Here is a 13,741-nt window from a genome sequence, read left to right as displayed (position 1 = left end):
ATATATGAGACGTTCTCAGGACGAGTTCGCACCAAAAATCCTGTTTTGCTGATGGGAGGGGGAAGGAGTAAATATGTGAGTTAAGAGGAAGGGTTTTCCCACGTGTTGCCATCCCTGTCAACCCGTTCTTTCCGCTTAGTCGTTTACCTTGCTTCTGAGTAATTCTATGGACATATCTGTGGAAATGATCTGATTCCTGAATAAAACCTTCTAACCAAGAGCCTGGATTCTTGCTGTGATGGTACAGGGGTCTATCTGCCATAGCCTGTCATCCATAGCCTGACACATGGTATCTGTGAATGTGTGTTACAAACGTGGCTTACCACCACACACAAAAACTAAAAAATGAAATCAACTATGCACTAATTGTAAAATGAAGTTTCTTTTTAAAAATCAGTTCTGTCCTGTGTTTGGGGTGGTCTGTGATGAAAATGTTACTGTTGAAACATCTTAAAAGCAAAATTGAGAAAACACACACTCAAATGAGCCAAAGGCTTGGACAGCCTGAAAAGTCTTGAGTCTTGAAATTAAAAAAGGCTAAGTGCCAGGCATGCGGCTGTGGTGAGATGTTCCAAGACGGGGTGCCGCTACAGAAAAGGCACAGTCTTGTGTGACCAGCACCCACCATGCTTCTGATGGTGGGGACACCAAAGAAGAACCTGTAATGAAGATCTTAATCCTTGGGTAGGTTTATATGGAAGCAGGCAATTCTTCAAGTATTCAGTCCAAACACTTTAGGGCATTAAGGGTCAAAATAAGCACTTTGAATGTTGCTGTCAGCTGCATTAGATTGGCATGGGTACTCACTGAACCCCCCACCCCACCCCGGGTGCAAAGCCCCAGTCAAAATGTGACCAAAGCATGGATACAAAGCCCCAGAGTGGTTCAAAAGTGGAATCAGCTGCCTAGGGAGGTGGTGAGCTCCCCTTCACTGACAGTTTTCAAGAAGAGGCTGGATGAATATTTGTCAGAGATGCTTTAGGCTGATCCTGCACTGGGCAGGGGGTTGGACTAGATGGTCTGTATGGCCCCTTCCAACTATATGATTCTCTGATTCTAAGATTTCCATATACTCAACAGGCACTCACAAGGAGAAGCACTAAAATTACTCATGATTGTCTGCTTGTGATAAGTGAAAGTGACTGTATCCCCACTATCTTTTTCATGTGTGCAAGACATAGCACAAAGTATTTCTTTTGAAACAATATTACAACTAAACTAAATGAAATCATGTGAAGACTCTGTTGTACATTCCATTGTTCATATGCACATTGTTATTTCATTAAAAATTATATTAATGCACTATGGTTTGGATCCAGCCTAGATTTCTGCAATTCCAGGGGGCAATTATTGCCAATTCCTCCTCCCACAGCAGACCTCCAGTTCCCTCAAAGCTATTCCGGGGGGGGGGGGTATTCTACCTCCCCCAAACAGCATTTTGTCTACTCTTTTGGGCTGCTGTGGGAGAGAAGAATAGGTGAAAAATCAGTCACCCTTCTCGCACTCATGGAAGGTTAGGTGGGATCCAATTGTATGAGTTACTGCAGCTGTTTCACTGCTGTATATGTAAGTAGAACTGCACAAAGCACATTATGCCGTTTGCTCACGTACCACAACCCTATACTTGTCAGTAAAGTTGCCACTAGTCGTCTTTTTGTAACTGACCAACATGGCTACTTTTCTAGAATTTTCTGGAATTTCTCATCATCCCCAACCATGTTACATGAATGAACCACCAAAGTATATCATCCATCTCAAAATAAATGGCAAAAGTGCTATAGAAACTGGCTAAGTAAATCCTACTTCATATCCTCTTACTTAGGCACCACTGTCGTCGCCTGTTGAGAGAACCATAATGGATTATTTCAATGCCCATCTTCCTGATGGGGCAAATTCTGCATGCACATACACGTGCGCATGTGCGCGCACACATACACAAACTTGGAGGAAGTATAAGAGGGTACTGGGATCCTTTGGAGGGGTTTGGCAATAGAACTAGAATTTGGGGAGAAGAGAGAACAGAAATGAGACTTACGAGTTAGACATTTCATTAATTCAGAGTTTGCAACTCAAGTGTGTTTACCATAATGAAGAAATTCTGACCACCATTTCACATCTTACTGTTTGCAGTTTCTCAGATACATCCAGAATGCATTTACCAGAAGTAGGAGAAAAAACTAAGGCACTGTGATGCTGTGGATTAATAGCTCTGGCATTGTACCAGGTGCTTTTAGCAAGCTGCTGCTGGAGAAGGGAGCAGGAAGAAGCAAGTTCCCCCTCCTTCTCATCTCTCACTGCCATCCATTTTTTAAAAAACCCTTTCTAATGTACCTTTTATTGCCCCTGATGTAATCCCCAACTTCTACTGCAGTTATTTCATGTAACTGACACTGCGGCACATACTGCAGGTCTTTCAACCAACAACAGAAATGGAAGAGCAGAAAGAAAGACAACTGAAGTTTTCAGCCAACCACATTTATATTTAGAACTTCTTCTAAAAACCATGACTGAATAAAGCCACAGGAAACATGCAAGCAGCACTGGTAAACTGCACCCCCCCCCCAAAGCACGCAATGTGGTATAGTGGTCAGACTAGGATTTGGGAGATGCTAATTCGAATTCTTACTCTGCTATGGAAACTGCATGACCCTGGGTCAGTCATACACTCTCAGCCTAATCTACCTCACAGTGGTGCTGTGAGGATAAAACATAGGAGAGTCGAATAATGTAAACTCTTTCAGTCCTCACAGAGAAGAAAGGTGGTGTACAAATGAAATAAATAAAAGCAATAACTGAAATGGAACTAGAATTATAGTTTTGGTGTAGAACAGCAGAACATGTCAACAAGTTTTTTCGTGGAAAAAACAAAAATATTATGCTTCCCATGTCAGTTGCAAACCAATATGAAGTTCTACTGAAGTCTGTTTACCATAGTGACAAATGAATACTTTTAAAGGTACCAATTTTCTGCCTTCAGCTCCACCTGTGGGTGCAGGCATATGAAGCATTCAAACCTTTAAAAAATTATTCATATTATTTTATAAAATAGTATAGAAACTGTAAACACCAACTTCCATTCTCACTGTGTTGCCTGTTCACATTATTCATTACTAAAATAACAAACTCATTATTATATCAATACAGAAATCCTTCCAAAAATGTACATGCCTTTTTCATTGTCAGAAATGCTGTCAAAGAGTGAAATTCTATTTCAGTATAGGAAATACCCTTCTGGAGAAGCTCTCAGCGTGTTTCACAGAAAGAGGTGTAAGGAAATTAGGTTGAGCTTTGTTTGAATATCAAAGTACTAATCAGCTCCTAACACCTAGTAATTACAGTCACTGATGATAATATTTAGAAGTACTGCAAAACGCTAGTATAGTCACCAACAGCGGTATTGCTTGTACTTACTAATCATGGTGGTTCCACCTGCCAGGGCTGCTTTTGTCCCTTGAAAGAAGTCGTCCACTGCCGTCATTCCCCTGTATGGCATCTGCAAGTGAGTGTGGACATCTATTCCTCCAGGGATAACCATCCTGCCACTGGCTTCTATGGTCTTCACTCCTCCTGGAACTATTAAGTTATCTCCAATTTGCCTGATTAGACAGTAACAAAAAAGAGTCAGTTGAACACCTTTACAATGGCAGAACTATTTCATGAAATAATTTCCATTTAAGGACAAGCTTTTCATCAGCCATAATGGTGTGCACATTAGTTTAAGTAATTTTCTTAAGAGCAGACTGATTAATAGCAGATATATGCATGAACAAAACCAGAATCTTTTTCTAGTCTAGAAGTGAGTGCATTTTTCTGCACTAAACAAACACATAAATGAATGAAAAAATGATCCAGCTCTTGCTTCTGTATCGAATAACATTTAAATGAATATGGCACTTACATGTATATTTTTTCTTTAAAATTTGATCATTTTCTATACCAAAGTTTTCAAAACGTTTTTGTTAAAAAAATTAATTGGCTGTTGCTGTTAAAGGTTGCGAGGTAACATAAAAGATTTCAGAAATCTTTAACCACATGCCTGCACCCACACATTGACTGATACATTCCCTAGTTCTTCTTGGTAAGTTTTGCACAGTGGGGCTAAATGTGTTTGGGGGAGGGCCTATTTTCAGCAGAAAAATGAAGTGAGGGTAAAAGGTTATGAAGCTCCCCACCATATTGGCATCCCCCTTCAAACTACATATTGTAAAAACAATATATGAAGTCTGGTCCTGTCCTAAGATCTAGTATTACTTGTTGCAAAGAACAACTCCTAAACAATCACAAAACTACTAATAGTTCCTGTGTTTTGCTAGAACTTTGTAATTCCAATCACTTAAAAAGGTCTACAAAACAAACAAAACCCTTTTCCTTGGAATTTATAAGGAATTTAATCCACAATTTAAGTGTATTCAGTGTACAAAATAACTCATGCATCTTTTTACAAACAGGAGGGCACTTTTTGCCAAAATAGAACGTTGGATTTACTAAGATTGTTCCTTCTATTCATCTTTGATTTATGAATATTTCCTTGATTTATGAATAATGAAGGGAATAATAATGAGGCAGAGGGACAAAGCAAGCACAGCTTCCTGTGACAACCAGTGGGAGGTACCTTCTGCCCCTTTAGATACAAAACTACTGGTAACCAACCCAATACAGGAAAGAACTCACAGAAACTCTGGAACTAATTTCTCCACTCCAGTGGAATAAATGGTTGAACATCAGCCAAGGCTTAACTATATACTAAAAATCATTCCTCTTCAGAAAGTAAATTACAAGTGCAACAGGGAAGATCAAATGAAATGCCAATCATATGGTAGAATCCACAACATATTTCTTAGTTGGCAGTTGTGATTATCTCCTCAAGACATGGTGAGACAAGCACGTCCTCCATGTCCCTGAGAGCTAAGATACAAGAGACGAATTACATGAGGAGAAGCGCGTGAAGGGAGTTGCGATGTCAGCCGGGAAGCTGAGTTTTAAAAGAGATCAGAAGGTTTTGTCAATTTCCCCTTTCTACAGAGCCAGGGAGCTCACTGCTCAGAAGGTTTGTTTAGTTCACCTCTTAGAAAGGGAGAAGAAACCGACAGAGCCTTCTGGAGGAAATTAACAAACCCTTTGAGCAGCAATCTCCCTTGTTCTGTAGAGAGGGGAAATTAATAAAGCCTTCTGATCTCTTTTAAAACTCAGCTTCCCAGCTAACATTGTGATTCCTTTCATGTGCTCCTCCTCGTGTAACTCGTCTCTTGTAGCTTGGGTCTGAGAGAGAATCACAGTAAGTCCAATATTCCATTCTCCGGCCACAATCTGCCTGTACAATTTGATAGGGGCCATGAAACCTGCACAGAGCACCCCATTACACTTGAGAACCATGGTATCCTTGGCAAATGTGAGGTCACAAAGATTCAATCCATTGTCCCCAATCTCACCATCATCAAGAACACAGGGTTGAGGAGAACTAGAGAAAAAGCAAACAACGCCCAAGAAGCCATGGGAGTGCCAGAACATTAACTCACTCTGCCTCAAACTGAGCAAAGCACTTTCTTGTTAATCCAAAAGAAGTCCAAAGGCATTATTCCTATATGTGTCCCCCGAACAATGTGCTATCTCCTGGAATAGGCAGTTTCAGTGACCACTTGCTAGGATCCAAATGTTGCCAGCTCAGCCAGTTGGCTTGGACGTAGCAAATGTTGCTGATGTTTTTGACTCTCAGTGATGCAAGATGTTTCTACTCTAGGTAGACTTAATACTTACTCTCTCATTGCACTTTTAAAACTATTTTAAAATATGACTATTCTGTAGGAGACACCATATTCTAAACTTCTTTTATGGCAAATTCCCTGTTTTCTTAGGCTTCAAGAACTTGGAAAATTTCTTCCAGTTAAATATTTGATTTCTCTACTGCTGTTTTTAAAAATATTTCCTTCAAAAGGAACCTAGATGCTTTCTGTCTTTCCATAAAGGCCAAACAAAACTCTTTCAAAACATTAAGGATCCTGGTTATGAAATATCCCACAATACAAACCTCACTGCATTGGCCTTTAGTCTTAATTGCATGTATACTAGAAAATTTCAGCCTTTAATTGCTGCAGTTATTACCAATACTCCAAAAACACAACCAGAAACCAAGTAAAAAGGAGAGCATCATAACTTTTGTCTAAAATGTCTCTTAAAGAAACAGCTTCTTAAAGTAAACTTTTACTATCTTCAGCAGCTGTAAAAGCAGTAATTTTTATGATACACTAGGCAAGCCAGAAAGTAGACATAATTTACTCTTCTACTCTTTTCTGTTTGGTGAAGGAATGATGATTACTATACCAATTTAAATGCATGGCATGGACATGCTTTGAACTGTTGACTTTTTGAGAAGGATAAGAAACAGTCTACATTCAACATAAGCGTTACAGAACACTACTTAGAATCTCTCTATTCCCCTCAAGGGAGGAATATATTCTGACCACTACTAAAGAAACAGATGGGAAGCTATGGGAACTGTATACCTACTTTATAAGGCCATCCTCCATATAAATGTCGGCATAGAATGACTGATCGTCATTGACTATCCTCCCTCCTTTAATAAGAAGACGATCACTCTGTAAAAGGAAAACAGAATCATGAATATCAAAAGTTATGCAGATGTTTATTCATTCTTTTTCATAATGCATTCTCTTACAATGAGAGTGGAAGTAGTGACACAGAACCAACATGTTCAGTAAAGATAAAATCAGCTCAAAATATTGTTCAGTAAGCTCTGTACAGTTTTGTGACTTGGTATTGTGATGGCCTGCCCAGGTTTAATTGGGGAGATGAACGACTTATAAGAAAAGATAAGAAATCTTGCTGGTCATAGACATTTCCTTAGGACTCTGCTACTAATCCATATAGGTCTATGGGCCTATTTGGATGCCTGTGCACAGATTACTTCTTATACAGAACCATATGCAAATATATTGTTTTAACAGCCCAGATTAACAGTCAGGAATAGAACTAAGTTCACAAATGTACAGATCTGTAGAACAAGCCTTTATACTTCTGAATAAAGTCCAAAATTTTCAGAATTACAACTGGAATTTCTTTTAGTATGCAATATTCTACAGTAAACAGAACACAATCTCTGCCGAACACACTTACAAAACTGATTTAAGTGGACTTAGACTGAGAAATCCTGCATACAATTGCACTGTTAGAGGGGTACTTGTAATCTCACAAGTATGAGCATTCCCAGACTGAGTACTTGGAGGGAGGTCTGTCATTTTTAAGTCTATTTCTGAAAGGTGCCATTGTATATGTTATTACATCAGTGTGGCTCAGTAGCCAAAGCTCAATTTAGAACCCAAAGCACATTTTAATTCTGCTCCCCCTCAGCCCTTCCCTAAAAAATCAAAGTATATTTTCAAAACAATGACCTATTTTGCTATCTTGACAGAACTTTCTTCTACATTTTTCTCTTTTTCAATAGAAGGAAAAGTCAAATAAATCAAGACAGGATTTAATGTGTCTCCACAGCTCAAAGTCAGAGATCCCTTTCACTTCAATGTCATGCAATGCCAGTTTGGTGTAGTGGTTAAGAGCGCGAGACTCTAATCTGGAGAACCGAGTTTGATTCCCCACTATTCTACTTGAAGCCAGCTGGGTGACCTTGGCCAGTCACAGCTTCTAGGAGCTCTCTCAGCCCCACCCACCTCACAGGGTGATTATTGTTGTGGGGATAATAGTGACATAATTTGTAAAACACTCTGAGTGGGCATTAAGTTGTCCTGAAGGGTGGTATATAAATCAAATGTTGTTGTTGTTGTTGTTGTTGTCGTTACTACTACTACTACTACTACTACTACTACTACTAGAATGAATGGGGCAGCCTTTCCTTGAAAACATCCAGTCATTGGAGCCAAAAGAGTTCCTGCTGTAGAAAAGTCAGTTAGCTTAACTGTAAGAATAAAAACTTCCTAAAGGTAAAACAAGTTCCCTAGAAAAGCTGAATAATTGTTTCTGTTTTAGATATTCCTATCTCGTAAAGTCATTCTGAACCTACATTCTGCAATGAAACTAAACTCGTTTCCACACCCTATTTCACATGGAGTGTGCTGTGCAATTTGTAACCACCTCAGAAAACAAAGAGACTTGCATAAATTAGTAGAACAGATTTTCATTTATGGGAAATCAAGACAGAGAAAGGAAAAACTGGGAAAATCCCCTAATAAGTAATGTTTCTAAACAATAGCATCTACTTTCAGAAGAGTGGGGAAAATATAGCCTAACATACCTGGGTATTCCTGTAAGACTATGCTCCTCACTTGTGTGTGCTATTAGAGATGGCTTGTTTATGACGGATCATAGATAAGCATGGAATGGAGGATGCAGAATAGATAGCTATTCTAGACATTTATTTATAATCTACCTTTCTTAGTGAGATTCAAGGTGGAATACATAGTGTAAGCCAATATGAACTACAGCTGGAACATATAATAAACAATGAAATAGATTACAGTCAGAACATATGTATTGTTTGCAGACCCAAACAATATATCTTTCTGAACCATTTCGATTTAGTACAGCCCTCCTACATGCATAAAAAGCCCCCTCCCCTAAACAATTCAGCTTTGAATAGTATGATCCTGCTTAGATTCTCCATAGGTAGGATGCTTAGATTCTCCACCGGTAGGAAGTACATTTTTCCCACTTCCTGCAGCAGGTTGCAAAACACTCAGAATGCTGCTCCTGGGGGATGTGGGAATTGGCAGGGATGAGGATGGGGGGGGGGGAAGGAGAGCAGATATGAGGGAGGCTTCTGAGGTAAGTGTCCTCTAGAACTATGACTGTCCAAATTTCACTATGGCCTTTAATTCTCTGAACCCCCATCTCTCAGCCATCCACAATCAGTAAAGGAAGGAGACACAAGCTTTATCTCACTGGTAGCATGTAACCTTTGTATTCTCTAATGGATTCCTATTTGTAACCCTATACGAATAATATGGTACTTAATTTTGAGGAAAGTATAACCTCTTTCAAACAGATATTTTGACTTGAAAGATAAGACACAGATAGAACTGAACAACAAACATTTATTTACAGAAAATAATGTGTATTGTGGAATAACCAAGATGGAATGTACACCTAGCTCTCAAGTGCACTCCCAAGAGATTATACTTTCCCCCAGGGCTTTTTTTCAGCCGGAACATCCAGGAATGCCATTCCGGCATCTCTTCAAAATCATCATGACTGGTGGCCCTGCCCACCTGATTCTCCTTGATTTCCCCTGATCCTCCTTGATTTCCCCTGCCAGAGGCAGAGGGAGCCTCCCTGGGACAGCAGGCCGGGCAGCTAGGGTTCCCAGGTGCCCAGCAATCTCCCAGGGAAAGTCCCTCCTGCCAGCTGATTGAATTTTCAAACATGGCAGCAATGCTCTAGGAGTCTCCCTCCTAGTCGCTATGGTAAAGCTACCACAGAGACTAGAAGCTTTACACTTGCTTTAAAAGAGGCTGCACACGCAGCAGCCTTGTGGTGTGATGAGAATGGACCTTTGGACACTTACCGTGAAGGGTCTTTCTCCTCTGAGGAAAGGAGGACATCTTGGGTGATTCCCACCATCCAATCAGGGAGGCAGGAACTAACTTTCTTCCTCTTCCTGTCTAGCATGTGAGACCACCCTCTCTTCAGTTCAGGTGACTCCACAAAGCAGTAATATTGAATTTATCATTCAGCAACTGTCAATACTGAGAGAAAAAACACCTGTTGCATTAACATGTACTGTAAATAAAGCATAACCCGGAGGAGGTAGAAGAATGAGGCAGCAAAGTAGAGAAGGACAGAGACCTGGGGAGGGCAAGATGTCCTCCTTTCCTCAGAGGAGAAGGGCCCTTCACAGTAAGTGTCCAAAGGTCCGCCCTCTGAGGCGGAGGACATCTTGGGTGCTCCCAAAGCAGTTTCCAGTTTCTGAGTGGGATGTGGTCTTCATCCATGATCATGTACTGCAGTACTTTTCTACTACAGTCAGTGTCCGCTGAATCATATATATTTGATTTGTAGCATCTTAATAAGGTCAAGACTGACAACCTTTTTGCTGCCTTGCAGACTTCTTCTACAGAAGTGTTCCTGTGTAATGCTGCACTGGTAGTAGCACTCCTCAAAGAGTGAGCTGGTATTCCACAAGGAACCTTTACGAAGAGAGTTTTTAGGAGTTTCGATAGTGTATGTTTTGCTATTGGCACCTACCGCTGCCGAAGACATTTTCTTCCCCAAATTGAGGGGAGATATATTTAAGAACAGTAAGACTGACTTTCTGATTTGCACTGTTTGGAGCAGACAGGCCTTAAGCCTCCTTCTGACATCTAGGTTGTGTCAGAGCCTCTCCCTAGTCTATTTAGGGTACAGGTAGAAATATGGTAGCCTTATCTCTTGCAAACTATACACTTTGGAATACGCTTTTGGAAGACAGTATGAGGCATCACCTTACCATTGTGAAAGATACAGAGTTCAGGTCTGACTAAATCTTTTGGCAGACGCAAACATAATAAGGAAGATAGTCTTCATTCTCAGCCTTCTCAGGGGAACATCCTTGACTGGTTCAAATGGATGTTTGGTCAGGGCTGTGTAAAATGTCTACTGAGTGAGGGCTTCCCAATAAGAGTTGTAAATTCTGAGTGTAAACTGTTTTCTGAATGCTAGGAGAGTGTTGGCCACCTCTCAGGAATATCCCCATCTTAGGAAGGTGTTCCTTTCTATTTCCACATGGTTAAGCAGAGTAAGTCTAAATAAGAGAGCCAAATCAGTCCCTGCTGTAACTTGACTGGAGAGGTCAGTAGGATGAGAGGTGGAAATATCACCATCTGTTGGAGGGTGGAAAGGCATGGTCTGTTACTGGTAAGGGTAGTAATACACAGAGGAGGCCTAATGGCCACTGCAATGTCAGGGCATCTGCTTCTGGGTAGAACAAACCTTGTCATGTACCCCGGTAGTTGATGGCTGTGTTGGGATGCACACAGGTCCATGAGGTGTTGCGAAGTGCAATGTTATCCACTGGATGAGATGTTTCTTAAGGGACTATTTCCCTGTTGTCCCCTCAGCCAGTCTGCCTGGGCATTGGATATGCCTTTGATGTGTACAGTTCTGATCGAAGCTAGGTGACCATCCTCCCAGGTAAGTATCCTTGCTGCCACCTTGTGTCGCCTCGAGGTCTTGAATCCCCCCTGCTTGTTTATATGTTTTGTCTGCAACCTTGTCCATACAGATCTCTGAACTGGAACAGGGCCAGACAAATTGCTCACCTTTCTAAGTCATTGACAGGAAGACATGCCTAACCTGAATCTTACACCTGTAAATATTTGTTGTTCTTGAGGGGTCATGAATCTTTTGCTTTGCATTGGGTTGGTGACCTTGGCTCAGATGGGTTTTGATTTGAAGTGGTATCTGAATGGGAAGATCTGTCTTCTCCATGATCTGTTGTTAATGAGATCTAAGAAAGGTCTGAAGTGGTCTTGCCTACAGACAACCCCAAAGGTATAGCATTGTAGGTGGCCACTAGCAAACCCATCAGTTTCAGTAGTGTCGTGAGAAGTGATTTTGCACTCTGATGACAGTCTCAGTCAGCTGTTTGGTCTTCCTGACCTTTTCTCTGGTGAGGGATAGAAAAAAGCCCTTTTGGTGACTGTAATCTAACTCAGGTGTTCTTGTAGGAACTGAAAGCTGAATTGAGTGTTGTGGTGAGATTTTCTCTTGAACTTGAACCGATCCCTGACTGATAAACATTACAAACTGCCTTATTCTGAATCAGACCAACCGTCAGTGTTATCTCCTCAGACTGGCAGCAGGTCACCAGGGTCTCAAGAAGAGGTTTTCCCCCTCATCTACCTAATCTTTTAAACTGGAGTTAATGGGGAACAAACCTGGATCCTTTGCATACAAAGCAGCTCTTCCACAGAGCTACAGCCTTACTCATGGAGGGAGGAGGAGGTAGACACCACACCACTATTTCCTCCCTCCTGGTTAGTCTTAAGAGTTAAAAGGTTCAAAGACAGGCAAGTTTGCGCCCTTTATACATTACCCATCTGACAGGGAAAGGCAGGGGTAGATCCTGTTGTAAAAGCAGGGCTAAATCCAAAGGGGAAAGGCTTGCTGTAAAATCTCCAGCCAGAAGATTGGCATGGGCACATTCACATGGTGCCAGGGCTGAGGAGATTCCTGGAATCTTTATAGGGCCAAGGTGCTTCTGACTGGCAAAGTGACAGGATTTCCTCCCTCATAGTCAGTCTAATTGCTGACAGGAATTCTGGAGATAACATGCTCAGGGGAACACTTACACGGCCCTCCTGGGCTTGTTGGCTGGAGTTCTGGGTGTCTGGATTATGTTTCAGCCGTGTCTTTCCTGCCAGGAGTTTGGCAAGCATGTCTTTGAGATTAGGTGGGAAGTCACTCATCGCGTTGTTTCCCGCCAAAATTGAGCTCCGCCAGGTGACGCTGTTCTCAGCTGGCTGACAGAGGCGCGCTGTTTTAACAAGCTCCTAATTGCCTCTTCCCTCTCTTGCTCTTCTGTGTTTGACCAGTCTCTGTATCAGGCATCTGACGAAGAGAACTTGATTCTCGAAAGCTTATGCTAAAATAAAATTGGTTAGTCTTAAAGGTGCTACTGGACTCTTTTTGATTCTGTGGAAGATGGGGCTGTTTGGAGGCCTGCATCTCTTCTGAGGCCATTTCCTCGTTGGGGAACCACACAGCCTAAGAGACATGCTGGTGCCAGCTGGGCTTGTTCCCGCCGCCGGTAGGACAGCTCCGTGGGAACAGCCCATATTCTCCTCGCCAGGGAACCCATACAGCCTAAGAGGCATGCTGGTGCTGGCTGGGCCTGTTCCCGCCGCCGGTAGGACGGCTCCATGGGAACAGCCCATAATCTCCTCCATGAAGCTTTCCTCAGAGTCCGATGACTCTCTAGAGACCAAATCGTCCTCTTCTTTTCTTTCTTTGGCAAGAGGAGTAAAAGAAGAGGAAATGGAAGGAGAAGGACTAAGGAGTAAGGTAAAGAATGGTTTGAGGAAGAAGAAAGATAAAACAGGGTTAACATACCTGTAACTTATGTTCATCGAGTTCTTCTGTGCTGACACACATGGGGACTGCGCAGGCGCAGGCCAGCCGCCGGAGAATTTTCTAGAGCTTCCATGGCTCCGAAGGGGCTGTTTGTCGCGCGCCTCAGCGACCGTTTTCCCGCCCAAACGGTCACGTGATCCTCCAGCGACCAACGGCCCCTTCCCTCAGTTCTCCCTTGCCGCCGCTTGACCAATACACTTCAGCCATAACACCTTAAAAACACCAAATTCCGTTACAGCCATCACAATATCGTGCATTGGAGTTCACAGCGGGGTAGGAGGGAGGGTTGTGTGTCAGCACAGAAGAACTCGATGAACATAAGTTACAGGTATGTTAACCCTGTTTTCATCTTCGTTCTTCTGTGCCTCCACACATGGGAGTGTACCAAGCTTCACACAATAAGGAAGGCGGGGGTGAAGTCCAACACAATTTTATTAAGCAAACAAGATCAACAATAAATAGATATGCATATATACATCTATGTAAAAATAATGTGAAAGGACACATAAATACTCAATATTTACATATATACACACCCCCAGGTACATATATACACACTTTCACTCAAGGGTACCCAACAGGTACGCCAAGAAAGTCATACCAAAACTCCCTCAGGAAAAAAGGGAGTGTAAGACAGCCTTGGCCACAGATACATCCTGCTCCG

General features: G+C 41.8%; 1 protein-coding gene across 2 annotated transcripts in view; it reads right to left on the bottom strand.

The window, feature by feature from the left end:
- Positions 1–13,741, bottom strand: part of DPYSL3 (dihydropyrimidinase like 3) — a 102,652-nt gene that overhangs the window by 21,604 nt on the left and 67,307 nt on the right. For both annotated transcript variants that reach the window (XM_054976201.1, XM_054976202.1), the window contains exons 2-3: positions 6,505–6,593; positions 3,412–3,596 (exon numbers count right to left, since the gene is read on the bottom strand). In XM_054976201.1, the coding sequence (XP_054832176.1) occupies positions 3,412–3,596; positions 6,505–6,593 (274 nt within the window). The remainder of the gene's footprint in view (positions 1–3,411; positions 3,597–6,504; positions 6,594–13,741) is intronic.

Source organism: Eublepharis macularius, chromosome 4, assembly GCF_028583425.1.
Source record: "Eublepharis macularius isolate TG4126 chromosome 4, MPM_Emac_v1.0, whole genome shotgun sequence".
Taxonomy (NCBI): Eukaryota; Metazoa; Chordata; class Lepidosauria; order Squamata; family Eublepharidae; genus Eublepharis; species Eublepharis macularius.
Note: the sequence above shows the minus strand (reverse complement) of the source record. Positions and strands in the feature narration are given on the sequence as shown.